At 45.4% G+C, this 25,537-nt stretch overlaps 1 protein-coding gene across 1 annotated transcript in view; it reads right to left on the reverse strand.

The window, feature by feature from the left end:
• Positions 1–25,537, reverse strand: part of PLCD4 (phospholipase C delta 4) — a 69,498-nt gene that overhangs the window by 18,357 nt on the left and 25,604 nt on the right. The window contains exons 2-5 of the mRNA XM_054971679.1: positions 9,414–9,472; positions 6,426–6,584; positions 4,177–4,405; positions 2,951–3,080 (exon numbers count right to left, since the gene is read on the reverse strand). Coding sequence (XP_054827654.1) covers positions 2,951–3,080; positions 4,177–4,405; positions 6,426–6,584; positions 9,414–9,438 — 543 coding nt within the window. The 5' untranslated portion in view covers positions 9,439–9,472. The remainder of the gene's footprint in view (positions 1–2,950; positions 3,081–4,176; positions 4,406–6,425; positions 6,585–9,413; positions 9,473–25,537) is intronic.

The following is a 25,537-nucleotide window of genomic DNA, read 5'->3' on the forward strand; positions in this document are numbered from 1 at the left end:
CCTCTTCTGGACAAAGCAGAGCACAGCACAGCATAAAAAGGTTCCACAAGTTATATCCATGTTTACATTTTTTTCTGTATCTGTAAAAGGCGAATGAAAATCCTTGCATTGCTTACTTGGACATTCACTTTTCAAAAAACTCTCTGACATATTAACGTTGACATGCAACACATTCCATATTAAAAGGAACTTTTTTGCATTACTTCTGAAAATGTCTTGAGATTAGAGATGGACATGAACCCAAATACGAACCAAAGTTGGTGATGAACCTGGCCAGTTCATGGTTCATGAACTTGCGGTTCATCGCAGGGCATTTCTGACGACCCGTGACAAACCAATATGATTTTTAGCCTGGTTCATTTTTCGGTTCGTCACTGCAGACAGCCTGGTGCCAATCAATCAGTTTCCTAGGCAATGGGAGGATGGGCTTTCTGCAGACCTTATTCTGCCCCAGAAGAGACTTTTCATGAAACAAACGAACCGGTTTGTGAACTGGGCAATTTCATGCTGGTTCGTGGTTCGTGAAACGCAACGAACCACGAACCGCAACAAACAGCCATTTTTCCAGTTCGTGCCCATCTCTACTTGAGATACAGCAAGTGTGCCTTGCTCTCCTCTACTCTAATAGAAAAACAATATGGATTTTGGGTTTAATTTTAGCCAAAGCAAACCACCCACTCACATATCTATTTTTAATACCAGCGCTCAGTCCTGGAACACATGAATTAATAAAAAGACACCAGTCAACATCTGGATTTAAAAAGTACTCATTTTAAAAGTAAACTATAATCTCTTACTTTAGGAATTAAGCACTGCATAGATTTAATTTAATGGAAAACTGATAACGAATCCCAATGAATTATGCCTTGAAAAGATCTTTCTTTTACATGATGGACAAAGGGATAGAATTACCATTATCTTGGAGCAACTCTAATTTGCTAATTTGGTGGCCTGAAACCCCCAAAGGTCCAAAGCCATTGAATATGAACAAAGAAAGCATTCAGATGGAGAGAGGCCACAGCCGGGTGGATGGTGCTCTGGGGAATAGACAAAACAGCCAATCTTACATGAACAGATAGACCAAGCTGCTGAGATGAGGCATGACTGCTGCTTTCTGTCATGTGTGTACCTTCATTCCCTTTCCACCTCTCATCTCCCTTCTCTCTTCAAGTGTGGAGCTTAATTCAAAACTTCCTGATTTGATGGAGCTCTAGTTCACTATGGAGACCAAATATAGACTGTGACAGGCCATTTTCTTTTCTTTTTTTAAAAAACCAAAGGGATTCACACTGCCTCTTATGAATTTGGGGGACCTAGTTGGTTTTGAGATAAAACCCTTCCCCTCAGTTACAAGGTGTTCTTGGGTAGGAAGTGTAAAGGTCTTGTGTCACTACTGTGAGGTAAGTTTTGTATTTAGCACAGAAAGTACAGAGATCACTGAAGGAGAAGGCTTAATAAAACAACAAAAGATTTAAGTACAGGTTATGTGAAGAATTCTCATTAAAGCTTTAAAGCAAGACCGTTTATCACTAGAGACAAGCCTTACAACTCTATCCTCTCCCAGAGATGGAGTTAAACTGTTCTGTCAACCAGGCAGAGCTACACACAAAATTGTCTGTCCTCCTTTCTCAGGCAGTTCCCAACTCCTATGTCTGCACTTTCCTTGAGGCAGAATAGAACCCCACCCTCCGCCCTGTGTTTCTTTTTTCCTACTCACATCCTATTCAGAAAGGTCATTGGATGCTGGAACAACACTCCTATAGGCTCAGGTGTGAAACAGCTGGGAGGCTGTTTTTCCTCTCAGGTGTCTGTCACATAGGCACATCAATACTCTGCAGTTTATTTATGCCACCAAACATCACACGTCTAAATCTCAGTTTAATCTGTTTGGAATCCTGATTTCTGAGGAATTAAACTCCAATTCATTGAGGTCCCTGCAATTAGAAGTCACACAAAATTGGAGCTTCAGAGCCAAGCTACAGGTGACTTTTTCATGTGGAGAACACTTGATTGTTTTCACAAGTTTTCCTGGGAACTGAAGTCCGAGTGTCCTTCCCCTCTCTGTTAGAATCGCTGCCTGAAGAGCCAGAGAAAGCCGGCGGCAGCAGCAGCTTTTGCAAATGGTTCCTCCAGTCACAAGCCTGCTGGACAAGAGGGCTCTCAACAATCTTTGGGGGTGGGCAGCTGCTACTTTCTCCCTGGGTGTCTTGCTCCCAGGGAGCTGCTCTGGAGAAAGCCGCCATATCGGTGAAGCTCCAGCCGCAGTGACAGCGGAAGAATCTGCTGCTGCTCTAACATGCCCTTCCCTTGCCCCTGAACTCCTGGAGAAAAACTGAAATGAGGGCATGTTAGAACAGCAGCAGATTCTTCCACTGTCGCTGCTGCTGGAGCTTCACCGATACGGCGGCTTTCTCCAGAGCTGCTCCCTGGGAGCAAGATGCCCAGGGAGAAAGTAGCAGCTGCCCACCCCCAAAGATTGTTGAGAGCCCTCTTGTCCAGCAGGCTTGTGACTGGAGGAACCATTTGCAAAAGCTGCTGCTGCCGCTGGCTTTCTCTGGCTCTTCAGGCAGCAATTCTAACAGAGAGGGGAAGGACACTCGGACTTCAGTTCCCAGGAAAACTTGCGAAAACAATCAAGTGTTCTCCACATGAAAAAAGTCACTTGTAGCTTGGCTCTCATTTGATCAGGAAGTTTTGGACCAAGTTCAATTAATAAAAGGAGATGAAAGGAACAAGGGGTGCACACAGACACAGCAAGAATTTGTGCCCAATCTCAGTTTAATAGCAGCTTGTCATGATGTCTAATGAATTTGAGAATCAAAAGCAGAGAATCTGAGGATCAGCAATGTGGCTAATTAAGGAACAGATGTGGCTACCATAAGGACATGCAGAGGGGATGTCTCTGTGTAGTTCACTTCTATAGTTCCCCCACTTAAGCACACAAATTCACCTGGAAGAGCCGGAAAGCATGGCCTTCATTCATTTCCACGTTCATCATCCTGAGCAAGTGCTGAACCTCCTTGAAGTTCATGCGTCCATCCTTGTCCTTATCAGCTTTTTGGAACCAATCACAGATCCATGTGCAGCCCAAGATATAGGTTAAAGGAAACAGATTCTTCAGAGCTGAACAGAAGCCTCCCTTCAAAAGGAGAAATTAGGCTTGCATGGAATACAAACTTCATTTTTTTACCAAGGGAGAAAAGGAAGTGCCACCACAAGACCATGGGTACCAACAGACATATCTAGGGACGTGCAAAAGCTCTCTGAGAAGATTTTCTTTTGGTATCCCTTAAAATTCTTCAAATGGTTCTCATGAGAAGGAAACTCCAAAGTTTCTTGAACTTACATATTTCAGATCTAGCTCTAGCCTACCTGAAGGTCAGAAGGGGAGAAGAAAAAGAGTAAAGACTGATATTCTCAACATGGTGGAATCAACTGTCATGAAAACAAATTCCTTGGAATGCAACAAAATAACATTCAAGGAACTTCCAGAATGCCTGTCTGTCTGCACCTAAAGAACCAGCAGAAGACTCTCTACTTGTTAGCAGCACAACGTGGTGTTTCCAAGTCAAGATACCACAGGGAACCAGTTGCTCTTGCTCGCTCATTGAGACACCCAAACGTATTGGACCTAGTTTGTTGCATACACTGAATTTGCAGAAGCCCTTCATTCTAAAAGCACAACTTTATAGAAAATGAGCTCCCTCTTCCCTTAACTTCTGGGTTGCTTGGAAAGGGCGGATCTTCCTCTTGTGTTCTGCTGCAGTTTTAGCAACTGTTTGGTGGCAGATTTGAAGCACTTTTAGAATGAGGATGTGCAGGCATCGACTGCTTTCAGTTTTGCTACAGTTCTGAAGGATTCATTCAGGAGGAAGATATGGCTAGGAAAAATGGAGCATCACAAGGGGCCTAGGTGGAAGCAGTTAATGGAGTGGGGAAATTTTGGAGAAGAACGCTGTCTTTGGGGACAAATGAAGATTTGGAGAGTGAGAAAGAAAAGATGTAAAGAGGAATGGAACAACAATGGCAGTTGATATAAACATGCTGTGGCATTTGGTAATGTAGGAACATGTATTTAACATTTGGACTGAAGTGGACTGAGCTTCTAGAGTCCCCTTTCCCCCTGTTGTTGGAAGGACATTGAAATGGACAGTGAAGAGTTAAGTGAAAGGATATTGATCTATCTTTTCCTTCTGATCCATGTTAGTGACCACGTCCACAAGGCGCCGCAGGCCTTGGATCCAACACTGCGCTTCTTCAGCTGAGCCAGCAATTAGGTCCAGGTTGCCACGGCGCCCATGGAAGACAATGGTGAAACAGCGCTCAGGTGGGAATTCCTCAGCTAGACTCTGCAGTACCTCTGATTGGTGTCCCTCACGCACAGTCTCTACATCGCTCACTGAAACTGGGAGAAAGACAGCCAAGAAATATCATACTTCATGTAGGGCTTGGTATTACCAAATTATTCCCTTGCTGCCCCAGGCATGACAGGAAGCTGGAGCATCATTACCTATCAACTCATCCATTCACATATACCTCTGCATATTCAGCCTGCCTTCCTAACCAACCAACCCCTACCCACTTCAAGAACAAAGGTTTTTTTGACAGTTTGGGTCCCATACAACTTAGTAGACAGAAGAAGAGAGGTAATACCTTTTATTACATTAACTAATACAGGGAATAAGAAAAAAAAATAGGGCACATTCTGATTCAGCATGAACAGATAGTGGTAAAAACAAAGTCAGCATAAGTCAAGGCATTTTCATCAGCATGTCATTAGTCTGGGGAAGTCAGAACAAAAAGACAAGAGTTAAAAATTCCAAAGGGAAATAAAAGTATCTGTCACTGACAGAATGAAAATATTCAGCACCTGAACTGATTACACAGACAACATTAGGAAGACATTATGCAAATGCTCCTATTGAGGACTAAATCTAAATTTTGACAGAGGATAAGGTTGAATGCATTTCTTTCACAGCCCTCTGATTCAGTTGCTTAAATTTTTGGGTCTTCCTCTCAGGGCTGGCCCAAAATATTTTGTGTCTGATACAAAATATTCAAGGTGCACCTCCACAGTAATAAATTAAATAATTGTCAGTTAAATAATTGTCAAGTGGTGCCCTTTAATGGCACCCTAAATCCTCCACTTAATGTAACCACCTCACACCATGGCATGCTATATCAGATTTGAGACTCTGCGCAGTAGACTTGGAGGTGGCCCACACTCTGGCAATTTCTGTGCCTTCATAAATACATCTTGTAGAAACCATAACTCAGTAAATACATGCACACAACCAGACACCCCAAAATGCATGTGCCATATGCTAAGCAAAACTGCTTATAGTCTGTCTGTGGCAGTTAGCAATGTAAAATTTCCAGAAATTTTGAAGCCACGGGGGAAAAATACTTTTACTTGATCTACAACCTGCTCTGGAAAAAAAAATGAAAATGTGAAGAAAATTGAAATATACACTTCTACCAAACCTAAAATTATTTTACTCCTTTAACAAGATAAAGTATGTAGCATATAATTTAGTTAGCACATAAAATTGTACTGTTAGGTATATATATGTGTTCTATTTCTACAAGGAAAATTGCAGATACATCTAGTTTTTGAGAGAGGTCTGCAAACTGCTGCACCCTATGCTACCTTAGCACATCTATCTTAATTTTCATCATTTGAAAGGCAGGAAAAAATAAACATTGAAATTAAAAAAAAATGTAGTAAACAAAAAAGAAAGTGTACTATTTGAACAGAAAGACAAGTACAACAAAACTAGCAGCAAATATAACAAATTAAGCTTTATAACTGAATTATTTAATAATGTCACATTATAGCATCTTAATTATAGCCAAAATTATTCACATTTAAACAAACACACGCTTGAAAATGTATTGTGTACAGTATACATAGGAATGATTATTATCTAATGCTGTAAATGGCCTTACATAAAAAATTCATCCTATGCATTTTGAATAAGTAAAATGTAGTAAAAAGCATTTCAATCCAAAATAGAATACATTTAAGGGTATTTTTTTTTAGTACTTCCCCAAATCTCCCAGTTCTCTTAATTTTTCCATTGGAAAAGGTGGGGGAGTCCTCAGGAAAAAAGGTCCCCCCTGTTGTGGGGTCAGGCTTCCTCATCTGTAGTTTCAGCTCCAGAGTTGTGCAGCCAAGGACTTTAGTATATCAAACAAAACAATATTTTGCTACAGAAAATTTGTATTGGGCATTCTGGCAGCTACTGATTTTGCCTGACCTTCATTAAACATTTTCATGTGGTAGTTTATACAGTCTGCAGAATCTTCTACACATGTGAAAGCATTCCCACATTATACTGTACATTTGTTTGCATGTAAAACGTGAAGGCATTGTTACAAACTAGCCTTGTTGTCAACAAGACAGAGTAGGGAACCAAACTCACAGGCAGACTTGGCATTCCCAGTCTTCTTGGACTTGTACCAAATGGTCATGCAGTCATCCTGCAGTTTGAAGTACCGCTGTTTCTTCCAGTTCTTGGACTTCACCTTACGCATCATCACTCCTTGCTGCATCTGTTCAAGATTTTCATCCAGATGAAGACCTGATCAAGTGAGAGAGGGGCAGGCACTTCAAATAAGAGGTGTGAAGGCCAACGCAGACATTTGTCCATCCTGAGTTAATAATATATTATTTAGCATCCCTGTAAGGGACGAAAACCTTCAAGACAGAAGCTGATACTTATGTTGTGGGATCCCAAAAGGAATCACTAATAGTCCAAGTGTTGGGGTGGGGGAGGGGTGGGATCTGACTTCCAAATTTTATGCATTTCAAATTTCAGAATCAAAACTAGACTTCAGCACTGATTTTTTTTCTGAGGGGGAGGGGTTTCCCCAAAGGATTGATAATTGTGACTGAAGTTTGTACAAATGTTATTAAATGAGAATATATGAAAATGTCACATACACTGAATTACATATCAGATATAAATAATGTTAACTGCTATTGCAAAATCATTAGATGTTAAATGTTGGTACTCACTATTCATACATCCAGAGAATACTTTAAGAATATTTGCAATTTAAATTACCAAAAGAAAATTTTGAACACTATCTTTGGGACAAAATCAGTTCAGCTCTTTTGCAGACAACAAAAGTCAGCAACTTGCCCACCTGGAAACAGTACCACTGGCAATTTGAGTGGTGGATATAGCAAGCCACTTGCCCATTAGGAATTTTCATCTGTTTCAAGTGAGCAGCCATCCACTTTATATCTTGTCTACTAATTTTTTCCAGAATATAAATATTCTGATAAATAAGTGTTCTGTACTAATCACAATGTCTTTTGGTTACAAGCACATGCCAATGACTTCACCACCACTGTGGGCCAAGCTACAAGTGACGAATGACACTTGCCTGGCAAGTGAACAGACTTATGTGTACTCCTCCCCGTTCACTTGCCATTCACTTGCACTCCACTTGATCAAGGAGGAATACACGTGAGTCTGTTCACTTGCCAGGCAAGTGTCATTTGTCACTTGTAGCTTGGCCCTGTGTTTATTCATAGATACAGAATGGGGGCAGTGAAGGGAAGAATTATGTGGTGCCTCTTCTTTAGGGAGTCCTCACTAGACATGGGCACGAATGGGGGAAAAAACCCGAACAGGCCATTTGGTGTTTGTTCCCGACGATGAGCACGAACAGCCGACCAGACCCGAACATGTCCCGCTACCAAACGTGTTTGGTGTTCATCGGCACCAGAGCGCCCCCCCTTAGCACTTAGAGAGCCCATATTCACAGGGAATGTGCAGCAGGCTCTTCTCCAGCCAACACACAAGTTTGGTCAAGATTGCAGTATGGATCTCGAAGTTATACATTCCTGAAGGGAGGGGGTAGAGCCCTAGCCCAACACTCCCAGAGACCTGACCAGATCAGGCACTAATAATCAAGGTGAGCCCTCAGCCGAGGTGCCCACTGAGCTTGGCCCCAGGGCCTGGCAGCAGCCCTGGCACCAGAGAAGATAGCTCCCTATCCCACCCACCACACACAGAAAAAAGCCCAGCTCCAATGCACTCTCCCTGTCTCTCTCCCAAAATACTATTAACAGCTCTGTCCCACTCCACTGCTTGCTGAAAGTGAAACCACAACTGGGAGCACAGTGCCCTTTTATAAGCTGAGGACTGATTGAGAAACACAGGAGGCCTGTGGTTGGCAGTCAGAACTGCATAACAGGGTTTGCAGGGATGAGATTGGAGTTCCCATGGCCACAGAACACCACCTTCCTCCCTCCTTCCCCCCCTCCCTGGTGTCTGCTCCCACGTTACCAATTGTAACCGATTTGCAGCTCCACGCTTGGAAGGAAGACCTGCCCATCAAGCTAAGTTAGGCTTTGATTGGGGTGTCCGGGGCGATAGAGGGAGTGCAGACAGAGTTCAGGCACTCCCCCTCCCCTCCATTGCCGAGGCAATTGATTGAAAGCGCCTGAGTGTCTAGCTTCCCAAACGGCGGCCAAACGCAACAAACGAGGCTTGCGCTGACCGCCTGTTCGGCTGGAATGATGCATCACGAACGACCCATTCGCAAGCAGCTGAGCGGCCTGTTCGTGGGTTTTTTCCATCCGGTATGCTGTTCGTGCCCATGTCTAGTCCTCACTTTCCCCTAAGGAGAAAGGAAAATGGTTTACTTCATGAACAGTTTGTATGAAGGAGGGAAAAGCTGTGTTTAGAATAAATACAAGTAATAGTAGGGTGTGTTCCTCGGGTTCCAAAATTTCTCTCAGAGAACCTGAGACAGATTGGTCTGTGGAGAAGACTAGCTCTTTCACTTACCTGGGAAACTTCCAGTGCGCTGCTACCCGGAGGACCAGTGGTGCCCTGGAACAATCTCAACCAAGTGAACCCTGTGGCACTGCCAGTACCACAGGGATCAGTCAGCTCAATTTGCTCCACGGTTTTTAATGTCCTAGTCTGTTCTGCGGTCTGAGAAAAGTTATTGCAAGAACCAGTTAAATTGCTTGCTGACCAGCTTCCATAGTTAGACGATATCCACTGGGAAGGTGAAAGAAAACAGGAGTCTTGTGGCACTTTAAAGATAAACGATGTTTTTATTCTACCCTAAGCATTTACAGCCCACTGCATCAGATGCATGATAAACAATACTCATCCAAAACCCAGCTGCTCCATTCTAAGCCTATTGACATAAATGGACTTAGAAGGGTGTAACTCTGCTTAGGGAAGTCATTGTCACAAAAATTATGCTAGAATAAACATTTAGGGTCTAGAGGGTGCCACAATATTTGTATTTGTTTCTACTGCAACAGGCTGGAACGTTATTCTCATCAGGTAGTGAATAATGTACTTTCCTGTTACTGGAACAGCCTTCCCTAGCTCATTTCTCCTGTGGTTGGCTCCTTAGAAGTTAGAGAAAATACTCACGGACACTGTAGAGAAGTGAAACCATGGTTCTTCTTTCCCTGGGTTGACACAACTGTTACCTACAGCAAGAAGGAGCAGAAGCAATTGAAAAAACATCAAAGAGAATGGAGGACCAGATTTAATTCTCTGTTTCTTCAGCTTTTTGATCATATACGCCAGGGATTTTTTAACACTTTTTATTAAAGGAGTCAGCCAATGGCATTTTTTCTTAGTTAGATAGAGCTCCACATTCTCCCTCCCCCATTTCCTCAGCGCAGTGGTAGAATCCATGTAATGCATGTTGAAGATTCCAGGTTCAGTCCCAGGCATCTCCAGGATAAAGTATGTCAGGCACCAAAGCTGAGAAAGGCCCCTACCTGACCGACTAGAGAGCTGCTGCCAGTTGGAGTAGGCAGTGCTGAAAAATAGGAAGTTACCATTGTCTCACTCACAATAAAACAGCTCATATCCTAACTTTGAAATGAAATCTAGCTTTGTATGCTGTGCAGAATCCACGAAACTACTAGGGATGATGCAGTGAAAAGGCAAGAATTAACCGTGCAGTCCTAAGGAGAACTACATCTTTCTGAGAGTCAAAATAGGCACAACAGCTTCGTCAGGCCCACCACAGGGATGCTGCCACGATTTTAAAGCCTAAAATTGGCAATTTTAAAATGACAGAAGAGTGCCCCTGCAGCTCCAAGTGACATCAGCATGCTGGACTGGGAGTGCTCCCAGGCTTCACATAGCTTTGACAGCCTCCTGGTGGTAGCTGAAGATCTCCTGGAATTACACCTGATCTTCAGGCAACAGAGACCAGTTCCCCAGGAGAAAATGGCTGCTCTGAAGGGTGAACTCGATGGCATTATACCCCACTGAGGCCCCTCCCCTCCCCAAACACCACCTTCTCCAGGCTCCACCTCCAAAATCTCCAGAAATTTTGCAAAGTGGACCTGGAAAACCCTAACTTTGCACCAGGCCAGTTTGGGTCCCTGAATGGGCCAAATTGGTCCAACACAAAGTCTGGGAGCACTGTGGGTTGCCAGGTCTGAGTTGGGAAATTCCTGGAGATTTTGGGAGCGGAGCCTGAAGAGGATAGAGTTTGGGAAGGGGAGGGGCCTCAGTGGGGTATAATTCCATAGGGTTCACCCTTCGAAGCAGCCATTTTCTCCAGGGGAATTGATCTCTGTTGCCTGGAGATCAGTTGTAATTCCAGGAGATCTCCAGCTATCACCTGGAGGCTGGCAACCTTACTGGGGCCTGTGTGACACTATCACTCCTGGGAGTGACATTGTTGTGCCGTGCCAGAAGTGTAACCCAAGAGGCCTATTCCAACGTCTTTCCCCCCACTGGCCAGGTGAGTGGTGGCAGGGGAGGTGGCTGGGAGTGGGGGATCCCCCGCCCCCACCAGGGGACTGGCAACCCTATTTGCCCCCCCACCTTTTCAGGCACTAAATGCTGCTTGAAAAGATTGTGGGGGGAGAACAAGAGTGCTTAGCCTCGCTGTTCTCTGTACAATTTTAAATCACTCATTTTAAAATGGCAGAGACATTGTCAGCTACAAGGAAGCTGTCATGTCTAGTTTAGTCCTAAGTTTATTGAAGTAATTAGACTAATAAGAGAGTAACTATGCTTAGGATTGCACTTTGAATGTGCTAATGACAAGATCCATTTAAAAATAACCACACAATATTGACAAAATAGCTAAAAGATAAAGCAGCTGTGCCTCTAGACCACTGGCTTCCACTGCTCCTAACCAGGGGTGGGGGCGGTAATGATGACTAGGAGGCAAAATAAAGGAAAACAATCCCGAAACAACTCCCAGACCCTCCAATCACCTATAATCATTTAAAAGTAGAGCTTAAAATACAAGGAGGGATGGAGAATCAAAGTAGGACATATAAGTTTGAGTATATAAAACTCAAACTTAAACACAACTGAGAGCTGGAACCAAAAAGATTGTAAGAGCCTTTTACTCCCTCTGAGGCCTTCTGCAAGTCTCTCACATCCAGTCTTTGCTGCATTGTAGCTGGCTTTCTGTGGTGCAGCTGCTGCTTTTGGTGCACTTGGTGGTGCTGCAGATCTCTGCACAGGACATACCGTCTCCTCAGGTGGTTCCCTTTCTCCTAAATAATTCCTTTCCCCTCAGAAATCTTACTTTCTTAGGCCACCTCTACAGCTCCCTCTCAGGGTCAAAATACCTGTCTGCGCCTAACTCCAACACAGGGCCAAACTCATATACTATTATGAAGAATCTTTATTCAATATTAATAAATTCAGGTCCTTAACAAACAGTGCAATCCTATGCAGAGTTACTCCAGTTTAAGCTCATTGAAGCGAATGAGATTAGACTGGAGTAACTCTCCATAGGATTGCACCGAAAGTCTTGCAAATAAACATTAGGTAAGTGGCTATTGATATGCCTGTTTTAACATATCAGAATTGCTTGAATCTGCATTTTGAACCAGTGTAGTGTAGTTGTTGTACTCAGACTGGGGATGCCCAAATTCTTTGGAGGATCTTGGGTTGTTGTGAAGCTACAAAGTAAAACCATGCATCTCTGAGCTAGAGTTGCCAGGTATCAATTTTTTGGGTTTGAGTCCCTTTTGGGTCGCCAAAAACAGTTATGCCTGAAAACAGCTAACCCTTTGCACCCTTCCCAATGGAGTGGAGTGAGTAGTCTATAGAACTTTAATTGCAATACCAAAAATGGTTCCCTCTGGTTCCTCTCTTGAGCATCAGAGTTTTACAACAATTATGACATCATAACATCTGTGTACTTAATTAGAACATGACCGGTTCACAATTGTGTTGTAGTTAGAAATTTTAGTACACGTTGCCTTCTTTAGTGCAAAGTCAGCTCATGTTACATTTGCACGTGTGACCCTACAGAATAAGCCATTGTCTGAGTATGTATGTTACCTTTTAAGAACTCCTTTCTGCCTGAATGTATCTGGCACAGACACAATGCTCGCCTGTACTGTTACCTTCTGAGACAGAGCTCTGAATTCTTGCCGTCAGTACCCAATGTAACTAAACACAGCTTCTCAGAATAACTAAGCAATTATGAATTGCTTATACACATATACATACACATAAGAAATCACTGCTTGTATTAGGTCTATCAGCATACAATTAGTTGTTAATTATTATAGCTGAGCTTGGCTGTCATATCAAAAGGGTGCTCATGTCTTCACCCCAGCACCATTTTCTGAACTTGAAACAGCCATGGGAAACCACCGTTTGCTCCACTGAGGTACATGAAGGTTTGTCCCAATGGGGAAAATAGAGTTCTCCCAAGGTTGTTTTATGTTAGATGATACAGGGAAGAAGTCTGAAGCACCTTATTCTCACACACCACTGTCCCAATCTGAAACATTCTTAGGGGTGTCTGGGTTGGGAAATTCCTGGAGATTTGCGGTGTGTGTGTGTGAATGGACCCTGAGAAGGGAGGAGTTTGGAAACATGAAGGACCTCAGCTGGGTATAATGCCACAGAGTCCACCTTTACAAACATCCATTTTCTCCAGGAGACAGAGATGTCTCCTGGAGGTCAGTGGTTATTCTGGGAAGTTGGTGACCCCAATCACTTTCCATGTGCCTAGGAACTCAGTTCCAACTGAGGAACTTGCTAGCAGTTGCACAGACTGATATGACCAGTAGTTAGGCTCTTCGTTCTGTAGCATCTGTTAAGAGACTAACACAGTTAAAGCTCTGGAACAGAACTTTCTTTTGTTCTTGCTGAAAATGACTAGCATGATTTATCCACCAGAATGTTTTGGGGATTATGTATGCTTTAAAGGTTAAACTTTTTACAAAGTATTGGGCTCCCCTAAGCAGTAGAAAATTAAAAGGATAGCCTTTTACTGGATCATTTCCTTACAAGAAGGGAGGCTCATGGAGCCTTTCGTAATGAACAGTTTTATATAAGAATGAAGATAGGGAGCCAGAACACAAGCAGCACTAGTTGCTAAAATAATCCTTCACACAAAGCAACAGCAGCCCCCCGCCACCCCCAGCACTGCTTCTTGCCAGCCAGTGGCAAACCTAGGCTGAATCCACACACCCGCGGAGCATCCCAGTGTTGCGCTAAATGTTCGCTAAACACCCGGAAGTGTAGCGTCTTTCTAGCACGATTCACAACACATTTAGCGCAACACTGGGACACTCCGCGGGTGTGTGGATTCAGCCCTAGTCTCTTTTCTGGCTAAGTAAAAAGCTACAACATTGGTTCCTTCAACCCCCACCCAGTCTAACAGGATATGACACAAATTCCTGCAGCAGTCAGGAGCCACCAACCATCAAAGGCCATTAAATAAGTACTTTCTACTATCCAGCTATCAAAAGCCTAGAGAGAAAGCCATTCTGGATTATCGAAAGAGCATACCATCATTTTAAGATAGTAGTTATCACTGAAAAAGCACTCAATCTGTCTTGTCAGTTGCAAAAGGCCATAGTGGAGGACTTGGCTCTCATCCTAGAGTTATATGAAGTAATTTCCCATCAAAGATGATACAAAAATGTAAGGCCTTATCCTAGGTAAACTGAAAACAAAGTTCTGTAGCTACCAAATACTCAGCAATAGGCACAAGGAATACAAACTACAAACATCACAGAAACCAGTCCATGTCTATTGTGACGGACACCTTAGGAATTGGTTTGTCCTCAGGGCCGGTGCGCCCGTAGAGGCCAGGTAGGCGGTGGCCTCAGGTGCGAGGGCACTGGAGAGGCACCGGAGGGGGTGTCAGGGGCGGAGGCACACGCTGCGGAACTGGTGTGGCTGGCCCACAGCTGCTGCAGCCAGCCAGCCCCATGCTGCTGCCGCCGCCGCTGCTGCCGCCACACGACCCAGCCAGGCGCAGCAGCCATGAGCCGCTGCTGGGGCAGCGTGTGGAGCGTGGAGCAGCCTCTGCCCGTCACTCCAGCCATCCACCGGCAAATGCCCCCGGCTTGCACTGCGTGATGATGTCATCGCGCAATGACATCATCGCGCAGTCCGTGGCGCGCACACTGGCACCGGCAGTGTCTGTCCTACATATTGGAATATATGTGTACTGCAAGGTCTACCATGCTATTGTTTAGATTGACCTGGAAGAGGACCTGGCACAGAGCCAATAGCCTGGGAGCCTGGGAAACTGAAGTGTGTTTGTAAACTGTTATTGGTCAATAGGTCAGGTGATTTTCTTTCAGGGTCAAGAAGAAAGAGACTCTCCATTCTTCTTACTTATCTCTTTGTCTGTACTCGTGTCGTGGTCAGCAACATGTAGCTCCTAGGTTTTATTGTTTTGTAGCAATCCTGTGTACCTTTTCCTTTAGAAGTAAATGATTTTAAAAGCAAACTGATGTTTTCACTCTCTGTTGATTCAAGATCCATTGCACCTCTGATTTTAAGCTCTTTTAACAATTTTCTCCCAACACTACATACATTTTGAATATTGGTTTTTTCCAATAAAATATCACTCACTACACTGGGTTACGTAGAGACAGCCACCTCTCACTGAGGCCTGCAGGATTCTTCCTCCCTGCTTACTGGCAACAAGGGGAAGGCATTCCATACCTGGAAAGAAATTTGATGCCTGATGGTGATCTCTTGCTACTCCCCCCACCCCCACCCCCAATCCTGCAGTGTGGAGCTTGCTGTGTAAGCTCAAAAATTGTCTCAGGCCGGGAAAGGGCACAGGAACAACTCAAGCAGGAGTGGGCATCTAATGGAATGATGCAGTGAAAAGGTAGTAAACACTTTTTTTTCTTGTTGCAAAGCCACTTCCCAAAGGAGAAATGACAGAAAATGTCTGAAAACTACAACTGGCCTTAATACCATTATTCAGTGTAACATGCTGGACAGCTAGGACACTGTGAGCACGCTCTACATCAGAAGTACGTTGAATCCAAAGAGCTTATTCTATCATCTTCCTTGCCTTGCTTGGTTGTCATTACTTGAACTTATGATCCATATCTCATTTTTCATGTATGAAGTGGTTTACAATCTTTTTAAAATTAACATCCTGCGTGCTAATTCCTTTCCACAACCATTACAATCTACCAGCAAGTCCTAATTAATCGAACACAGCACCCCTCTACTGACTGGAACCATTGCCTTGAGTCCAAAAAGGTGAAAGAGGAGCTCTGCCAGAGGAATGGATATTTCCCACTTCCCCTTTCCTGCTGAACATTGTTCCCAGGGGTCAGAGGACTCACCCCCACCCCCAGAAGAGAACAAGATGTTGTAGGGATTGCAGTGGGAGCAGGATTCAATGAAAATCATCCCCCTCCTCCTCCTGTGGAAATGCCCTTCCTTAGCTGAAAACAGAGTTTGGATCTGAGGGCCAAGCTACACATGACGAATGACACTTGAACGGCAAGTGGATTGAGTGGAGGGCAAGTGAACAGGGAGAAATACACTTGCCATTCAAGTGTCATTCGTCATGTGTAGCTTGGCCCTATGTCCACTGTCCTTTAAATCAAATATCCCAATGAACCTACCATTCCCTCCCTTTTTAAAAATCTATCCTTCCAAACATTTTTTGTTAACACATTTGGCTAGCAATAAATCGCAGAAGAAAAAAAGGGTGGAGAAAAATGAGGAGGGGGCTGTGTGTGCACATGTGCATGAGATCTGGAGAATAAAGCTTGACACATCTCTTTGCAACCATGTGCAATATAGAACTTTACTATTTCTATGATTTAGAACTGAAGTCAAAGTCTTTTCACACCATCTTTCGCACAATAGGCCCACCATTTTCTATTAGCATATGCAGAGCAGCAGTTTTGCCAAACAGCCAATTCCAGAACAAAATAGGAAGCCAAACCCCCAACCCAAAGCTCTGTAATGACTTGCTGACAAACTCATTTGCCACAACTGAAAATTCCTTCTTCCGCTTTTCGGATGGCACCACCTAGGTGGTGGAGATAACCCAAAGACTGACCCTAACATTATAGTCTTGCCCAGGGCTTTATTTCTGGGAAAAGAGGTGGTGGAACTCAAGACCGCACAATGATCTCACTTTGGGTCAGCTAGAACAAGGGGGGAGTTTTTTAAAGTTTAAATTGCCCTCGGCGAAAATGGTCACATGGCTGGTGGCCCCGCCCCCCTGATCTCCAGACAGAGGGGAGTTTAGATTGCCCTCCGTGCCGCTCAGCACTCAGTGGCATGGAGGGCAATCTAAACTCCCCTCTGTCTGGAGATCAAGGGGCAGGGCCACTGGCCATGTGACCATTTTTAAGAGGTGCCGTAACTCCGTTCCATTGTGTTCCCGCTGAAAAAAAGCCCTGGTCTTGCCATATCAGATAGTCTTGCCGTATCAGAACAGTCTTGTTGCTATTCAGCTTTTCTCCTGATTAGAGGTTTAATCCTGCACAGTTCTATAGCAGTGTACACTTTAAAAAAAACACACCTCAACATAAAATAAAATGAATCACAGAGTAACACGAGCATTGGGGAGGATGCCATCACTAGTGAAATTACAGGCAATTACTCTTGAGTTCCTGTGATAGTCACACAACAATGTTCCACATGGCAACCAAAACAACAATGGATATGATGTCAGGGCTTCCAGGGCTCAGCATTCTGTTTACCATGCATCACTGGCTTTAGATCACCAGTTCCACTCTCTTGCCCTGTGGATGCCTCTGTTGTTTCCTCTAATGATAACCAGCATTTAGAGATGCGAACCAAAATTGTATTCCTATTTTTTAATTCCTTAATCATTGTATTAGCTTTCTTTATTATTGTTATGTATATATTGTGTTCTTTATTCTTTGTATGTACAGTTTGGTGACTGCTGAGACAGTTGGGGGCAAGATTTCAGGGGGCTTGGGTTCAGCAATGGGGCTCAGTTGCTGGCTCTGGGGTCCAGGGTTTTCCCGCACTCAAGACTGTTCTATGGATACAGTTGCTGGCTCATTCAGGCTATGCAGGTTTTCCACAACTGCTTCGACTGCATTCGTAACAATGACAATGTAAGGATCTGGAATGCCCCTTCCAATTTTGTGTTTAGATCACTGAGCAGGGACATGCTAGAGATTAGACAGGATCTAATTTCTGAGATCTGTCAATAATATTTTCAGCCATGTAAAAACAGTATACCATTTATCTGATACAAATTCTCTAGCCCCCTAGTGGAAAAAGACATAAAACCTCCCATTCATACATAAAGACAGCAGCATAAAGATGTGCATGAGGGGTTATAGTTAAAATCTGAGGATGGGTGAAGGGAGTTAAACCCTGTCCCTTCCCATGCCTTAACTTTGGTGCTTGCAGCATTTTTCTTTCAGGTTGCTAACTTTCAGTGTCAGAGAGCTTGGCTAGGGTAAAAATGCTGAAGCACATTCTACTGGCAGAGGTCTTCTTTCATGATGGGGTCCATTCACTCTGCATTTGCCTTGCCTCAAATCATAATAACCTACTTGGACAATCCATGTTTATAATGCAATTATTCACATTTTTCTTTTAAAAAGTAAAACCACCTTCACAGCTTCCAGATGATACCAAAAATAGCCTTCACATGCATACTGGCTTCCCTTAACATAAATTGATTGCATCATTCAGAAGCCAGACCACGCATAGTGATGCAGCCAAAAACAACCTGAGTGTAACCCCACTGATCAGAGAGCGACGTACTTCTCTGAGTAAACATACTAAAGCCCGGTCCTCCTTTCCAGCTGGTCATTCTAAGTACACTGAATATGAAGGTTGTCCTGCACAAAACAGGCCACTGGACAACCATAGACAACAATATAAACAGACGACGGACTCAACCTTTTCCAGGCAGCAATAACCATCAATAACATTTCCAAGCCTGGCGGTTAGGTTTTCTGAACTTCTGCTGATATCCTATATATTGTGCACCACCCTCTTAAAACAGCTTCCAGTATGTTTTAATAAATGTGAACATGTTATGATTTTAGTAAGTGTGAACTAATGTTGCCCAAAGGATTCTATTTATGTACAATTGAGCCTGTCAAGAAACAGTCAAAACTCTGTGCTTTGCTGTTAGGTTGTGATTGCTTCAGAGCCAGAAAACTACAATTTAGGTCTTCACAAAGTTTGAGGGGCGGCTCTAAATAAGAAAAAAAATTAAATTATCCCCAGTCCAAACTTGCAATAGCCCAACCAATAGACCATGCTACCAATTATTTAGGATCATTTTCTGTGAGAATTAGAAAAAAATGAGCAGAAAAACTGCAAAGGCTAGCAAGGAACATTTCATTTCCTACTTCTTGTCTTCTTCTCTCCCCCTGGAAGCCCAGCTGCATGGTGGGGAATCCACAAGGACTTGTAGGGGGACCTCATTTTCCCTGTATCCCCCTCCTTACACTATTTTCCCTTCCTCCTGGCAACCCCCATAGCTTCACTTTTTCTCTGCTTTTTTCTTCCCTTTTCACTCATCAACCTACCTTTTATCTGCTCCTCCATCTTCAGAATTCTTCTGTCTGAACTTGGTCTCTTGCCATTGCTGTCTGAGTTGCTTTCACTTGTAATAGCCAGAAAGTGAGGCCTGTGCACTAGGGCTGAAAGACTTAACAACCCCTTTATTCCCTTTTTGTTTAATTCTGATAGAGGTAAAATACACATTATTTTATATGATCAAAATATGTACAGTGAGCACACGATGAGTGGGGGGAGAGTGAGCAAGAATAATTGTATGGTCCCTAAACACATGCAAACTGTGTATGTTGTGTAAATTTTACAGTACAATCTGCGAGCCTGCTTTTGTATGCATGTAGAGCAGGGGTCTCAACCTTTTTGAGCCTGTGGGCACATTTGGAATTCTGACAGTGTAGTGGGTACAACTACAAAATGGCTGCTGCAGGAGACAGAGCCAGCCACAAAATAGCTGCCACAGGTTACCTTCAGTCGCACAGTGAACATCTTTGTGCTGTTGAAGCAGTCTCTGCCAAAGGAGTGTTTTTAAAAATATGGACAGCCAATCAAATCTCCAATGGTCATTCAGAAGCCATGCTGAACAAAAACTCCACCTGGATCCACTCACTTTCTAAAAACACTTGGTGGGCATGAGGAACGGTGTCGGTTGGTACAATGGTGTCCACAGGCACCATGTTGGGGACCTGTGATGTAGAGTTTTCCAAGTAATCTAGTGAATGTGCCTAGGTCAGAATGGGGCTTGTTGCCACAATTCTGATCCATCCCTTCATGTATACTGTCCAAGTTTGAGATCATCTATTATGATCGGGATAAATCATGCATACAGATCATAATCAATGTTAGGGAAAAATACTGATGCAACTTTTTTCTTAATCACTGTGTTTGTATGTGCGCACTCACTTGCCTGCCAACTGATACCTTAGCTCATACTGCTGAGGTAATCCATGAAAGCTTATGCTACAATTTAAAAAAAAAATAGTCTTTAAAGTGCCACAAGATTCTGGGTTACATTTGTTGTAACATATGAATACTATTACCCCCTTCAGAACAAAAAAAACAAGGCATTCAGAAGTCCAATAAATGCAGGGTAAGGCTGAAGATGCTCCTTGTCTGGGAAACCATTTCATCTAGGTCAAACCCAGCCACATCCTGTGATGGCGAACCTGTGGCACGCGTGCCACAGCTGGCACGCAGAGCCCTCTCTGTGGGCACGGGAGCCAAGTCGCCGATCGCTAGATCCAGGGCTCATTAGGAGGGGAAACGCCTGGAACGCTGTTCCAGTAGCTCTGAGCAGAGATCACATGGGTTTTGGCCCTGCCCACGTGATTCCTTTTCCTCAAGGCTGCCTCCCTGCTGCCCATCGCTTTAGCAGCAGGAAGCGGAGGCAGCAGTGAGGCTGCTGGGGCTGGTTTTCTAAAGAAGAGTAAGCTGCTTTGATTTAACTTGTTTTACTTTCAGTCGTGGCTCTTGAGCGAGAGAGAGAGACAGACAGAGAGAGAGAGTGCTTGCAAGAAGGGTTGCTGGTCTAAAGAAGGGCAAAATGCTTTGATTCAACTTGCTTTACTTTCAGTCGTGGCTCTTGAGCGAGTGAGAGAGAGAGAGTGCTTGCAAGCAGGGCTGCTGGTCTAAAGAAGGGCAAACTGCTTTGTGAGTGAGTGAGTGAGTGAGAGAGAGAGAGAGAGAGAGAGAGAGAGAGAGAGAGAGAGAGAGAGAGAGATGTTAATTAGTTGGAACAATTATATGAGTTGTTTTTTCTTAACTAAAACCTCAGTATTCAGGTTTAATTGCAGTGCTGGCACTTTGAAATAAATAAGTTGGTTTTGTGTTGCAGTTTGGGCACTCGGGCTCAAAAAGGTTCGCCATCACTGCTCTAAGAGATAATTATTAGCAAGGCTGAAAACCTCGAAAACCCCCTTGTAAACAGAAGTTACTTATCATATGGATATGCCAGAGATGACAACAATCTTTACATCTTCATTGTATGATTATGGTCTAAAGTGCTAAGATCTTAAGCTAAAGGTATACAGATGGATGGGGACAGCTTCAAGCCAGGGTTTTGCCCATTTTTACACTTCTCTCAAATGTACATTGTTTTAGTGTTCTCCAAGACATTTAAAATAAATTATCCTGGCTTGAACTCCACAGTTTATATTTCATTCCTTTGTGATTTGAGAGAGTAATTCAATCTCCTGCTTCAATCTCTCCTGCATGGAAAGGAAGGAGAACTTGTCACTTGATCCCATATTGGACTAGGAACTAGATCCTGCAAGAAGGAGAGCACTTATTTAGTATGTTGCTTCTCCTGTCTTTCAGCCGTGTATTTTCTAGGGACACCAACTGGAAATTAGGCTTTAGGCAAACGCATATTAATGCTGCCATTTGTCAGGTCTGACATATGTTTCTTGTCAGGTCTGACATATGTGTTCTAACCAGAGAGACTCCCTTTTAATCCTGTCAGTGTTTCAAGCTCTTCTTTTGCAGGTGACAAGCAGTCCAGTAACACTTATCTCAAAGAAGAGGAATGTTTTGACTACAGCCTTTCCAGCCTTGGGAAAGTTTCATTCTCTCAGCTTCAAGCCGCGTGTTTTGAGAACTGTGGGAGAAGGATGGGATTTGCTGGGCTATGCTATTCTGTATCCTAACTTTTACCTTCATTCATAACAATATCCGTGTACCAGCCAAGATATTGAAACTTGGCCAGTGGATTATAATGGTTGTCTATATTCAGTAAAGTCTTTTGAAACCAATGGACTCATGTCTAAATGCAAGAGATAGTCTGGATTGCAACTTTTAATAAGCCACAGTCTGACATTTTGTTACGAATCACATCTGTTCCAATGCCTAAACCGGGGCAGACGGATTCCAAGGGCGCTCCCAACAGGGACCCTTTGTTTGATCCCTACGCCTCCCCTGGTTCGGAAGGACTGGAACCTACGGCACCCGTCCAAGGAGGAACAGAGCCCAGACGTACTGCGCTGATTACCCTCGCACCTGATAGAGCCAAAGGTAGGCCCAGGGCGGCAGCAGAACCTCTGATATCCCTGCCTACACCGAGGCAGTGGGGCTCGAGGCCGCGCAAGACGAGGGAAAGGAGGACAAGTGCAGTGTTTACCAAGTCGCAAATGGACGGGAAATGGAGTATCGGTTCTATCCCCGAGCATCCAGGTAGCCAGCCGTGGTATCACTGGAATCGAGAAGCCGATCAACTCGAGTGGAACCGAAGAGCTGCAGAAAGTACCCAGATGTGAGAAACCTCCCGTCGTGATGTAATGAGTTGGGATTATGCAGAGAGTACCCCATGGATGGGGCAACGCGAGCCAACCGAACAGAGTTGGATACAATTACAAAGCCGAACTTTGGCGGTTGATGCTGGAATTTCGGCAGTAACTGGATTGGCCAAAGGAATATTGGCGGGGAGATCGGAAATAGAACAAGGTAACGAGGCTCAGTGTCATGGCCCAGTCTGAGAGTGAGGTCTCCTCTGGAGGAGAGGAGCCTCGTGTAGCCAGCCAGGACTCCTCAGGAGAAGAGGAGCCCTGTGTAGCCAGCCCTAGCCCTGATTCAGCAGAAGCCAGCAATCAGGAGCAACAGCTGCTGGCTGATCAGAGCTTGCAGCCAGCAGCTGAGACACCAGCACCCTCTAGCTCCAACACCACAGGGGAAGCTCAGCCAGGGACTTCTACAGGTGCAGCGCAGCCAAGAGCCTCCACCCCCCCAGGTTCACCCACGCCCAAGGAACGCCGCAGTCAGTGCCAGAGACTGGAACTGCAGGAGAGACAACGCAGTGCTCGCCTCTTGAGCCAACGCCAGCTGCTGGAGAGTGATGATGAGTAGCATCAGGATGGAGCCCCAGCAGCTGGCTGAAAACCACGCCTGGCTATAAGAGCCAGTCTGGAGGAACTGCCGGGCGTGGAAGCAACGTGTCTACTGCCTGCAACCACTCCGTGTTCCTTGCCCATGCCTGCTTTTGGACCTGACACTACCGGTAAATGACCTTGGATTGTACCTGACCTTGCTCTTGGACTTTGGACTCACTCCTGGCATTATCTCGTGCTCTGACTACCAGTTTGACCTGGCTTTTGCTCTTGGAACTCCCCTCAGACTCTGGCATTAAGGTTTGGACTTGAACCACCCTGCTTGGGCTGGCCCAGCCCGTGACAGATTGCTTCCACCTCACTTCCCAGCATGGACGCAGCGATGCCCACCCCGGGAAGCCTGGCAATGCTGCAGGACCAGGTGCTGCAATTAACCCAAGCACTGGTGACTTTGCAGCAGCAGATTGCTACTCTTCTTGTTGCCCCTGCTGCACCTATGCCTGCAAAATGCCCAGTGAAGCCTCCTGACAGTTTTGAGGGCAATGTGGAAGAATTCCCAGCATTTCTTGCCCAGTGCCAGCTATACATTGAGCTCCAAGCCAGAGACTTCCCCACAGATAAAATCAAAGTTTGCTTCATCCTCAGTCTGTTAAAGGGGCAGGCAGCAAGATGGGCCACACCCTTGTTACTGGCCAAATCCCCTCTGCTGGGGGACTTTCCAAACTTTGTGGCTCACATTACCGCTGCCTTTGCAAACCCTCTGAAAGCCATCAAAGCAAACCAGAAAATCCGTGCCCTCACCCAGGGGAACGGGACTGTGGCTCAATATACCACAGAATTCCAGCTACTGGCTCAGGACCTGGAGTGGAACGAGGCAGCCCTAGTGGACCAGTACCTGGAAGGGCTGTCTGATGAAGTTCTCAATGAAGTGGCCCGATCAGAACGGCCGGTGGAACTACAGGCGCTCATTCTCCTATGCCTACGAATCGAGGGGCGACTGGAGAGCAGAAAAACAGCCCGTGCATTGAGCCATCGGCCTCCACCCAGAGCCTCAGCTGAAGACAGAGATCAGCCTGCGCATTTCGGTGGGCCTCATACCCACTTGCCTCCAGAGGAAAAGGAGCGACGCCAAGCCCACCACCTCTGTTGGTACTGTGGTGAGGCGGGCCACTATGTCAACAGCTGCCCTGCAAAGAAGAAAATCTCAGCTACAGGGCGGGAGCAGCCTCCTATAAAACAACTGGTTGGGGTGGCCAATGCCTCCGACGACCATCCTGAACCTTTCCTGGTACCAGTGAAGCTTTGCTTACCTGACGGCCGGTGGCTGTTTGTGTACGCCATGATAGATTCGGGAGCCTCCCGCTGTTTCATGGATGCTCACTTTGCAGCCCAGCACAAATTCCTCTTCGGTCCAAGGAGGCACCCACCATAGTTGAAGCCATTGATGGGCGCCCGCTATGCTCTGGCCCAGTGGTCAAAGAAACCCAGCCACTTGTGCTACGAATCCAGCAGCATCAGGAGAAGCTCTGCTTTGATGTTGCGAGTACACCTCGGTTCCCCCTCATCTTGGGACTTTCCTGGCTCAGCCTCCACGACCCCGTCATCAGGTGGGCCCAACTGGACCTCCAATTTCGGGACCCATGTCCGCACCTTACCCAGCCTACGGTCCTGGCCACTGTCACAGCTGCACCAACCTCTTCCACTCTCCCCAAACTGTATATGGACTTCCAGGATGTGTTTGAGGAGAAGGGAGCGGACCAACTTCCCCCCCACCGGCTATACAACTGTGCCATTGACCTGCTTCCAGGCTCATCCCTGCCGGTAGGACGCCTGTATTCACTGTCAGAGCCCAAGCTGGCTGCACTCAGGGATTTTCTTGCCAAAAAACCTGCAGCGGGGGTTCATCCGCCCGTCCACCTCTCCCACCTCTGCTCCTGTATTATTCGTCAAAAAGAAAAGTGGGGAACTCCAGTTATGCAACGATTACCGGGCCCTGAATAAAATCACTGTCCGAGACAGGTACCCACTTCCCCTGATCGCTGACCTACTAGAGCAATTGAGGGGAGCCCAGATCTATACCAAACTTGACCTTCGGGGGGCATATAACCTGGTGCGCATCCGGAAAGGAGATGAGTGGAAAACAGCTTTCAGTACTCGATATGGACAGTATGAGTACCTTGTGATGCCATTCGGGCTGACCAATGCACCAGCTGTGTTCCAGAGGTTCATGAACGACATCTTTCGCGACCTCCTGGATCAATTTGTCATCATCTATTTGGATGACATCTTGATTTATTCCCGGGATCCCGCAGACCACCCACAGCATGTATGAACCGTGCTCCAGCGACTACGGCAACATGGTCTGTTTGCCAAGTTGGAAAAGTGTGCCTTCCACCTCCGGGCAGTGGCCATGTAATCTCACCCCGAGGGATTCAGATGGACCCCAGGAAGGTTGAGGCCGTACAGACTTGGCAAGCCCCCCGTTCCCGAAAGGATGTGCAGCGTTTTCTGGGCTTCGCCAATTATTATCGCCAGTTTATGCCAGGCTTTGCCGAGACCACAGTACCACTGACACAGCTACTGCGGCCCAGGGTGCCATTCCAATGGACTCCTGGAGCAGATCAAGCATTCAAAGCCCTGAAGGGCTACTTCACTGCTGGACCAGTCTTGCGACACCCAGACCCCCAGCTGCCATTCACTGTGGAGGCGGACGCTTCTAGCACCGCGATTGGGGCTGTACTTTCCCAGCGAGAGACATCCTCAAGCCCTCTGCAACCCTGCGCCTATTACTCCCGCCAGCTCACCCCAGCAGAGAAAAACTACACCATCTGGGAGCGGGAATTACTCGCCATCAAGGCGGCCTTTGAGGTTTGGCGGCACCACCTCGAGGGGGCTCGACACCCGGTCCAGGTACTCACTGACCACCGAAATCTGGAACACCTCCGG

This window comes from Eublepharis macularius, chromosome 2 (genome assembly GCF_028583425.1).
Source record: "Eublepharis macularius isolate TG4126 chromosome 2, MPM_Emac_v1.0, whole genome shotgun sequence".
NCBI classification, from domain to species: Eukaryota; Metazoa; Chordata; class Lepidosauria; order Squamata; family Eublepharidae; genus Eublepharis; species Eublepharis macularius.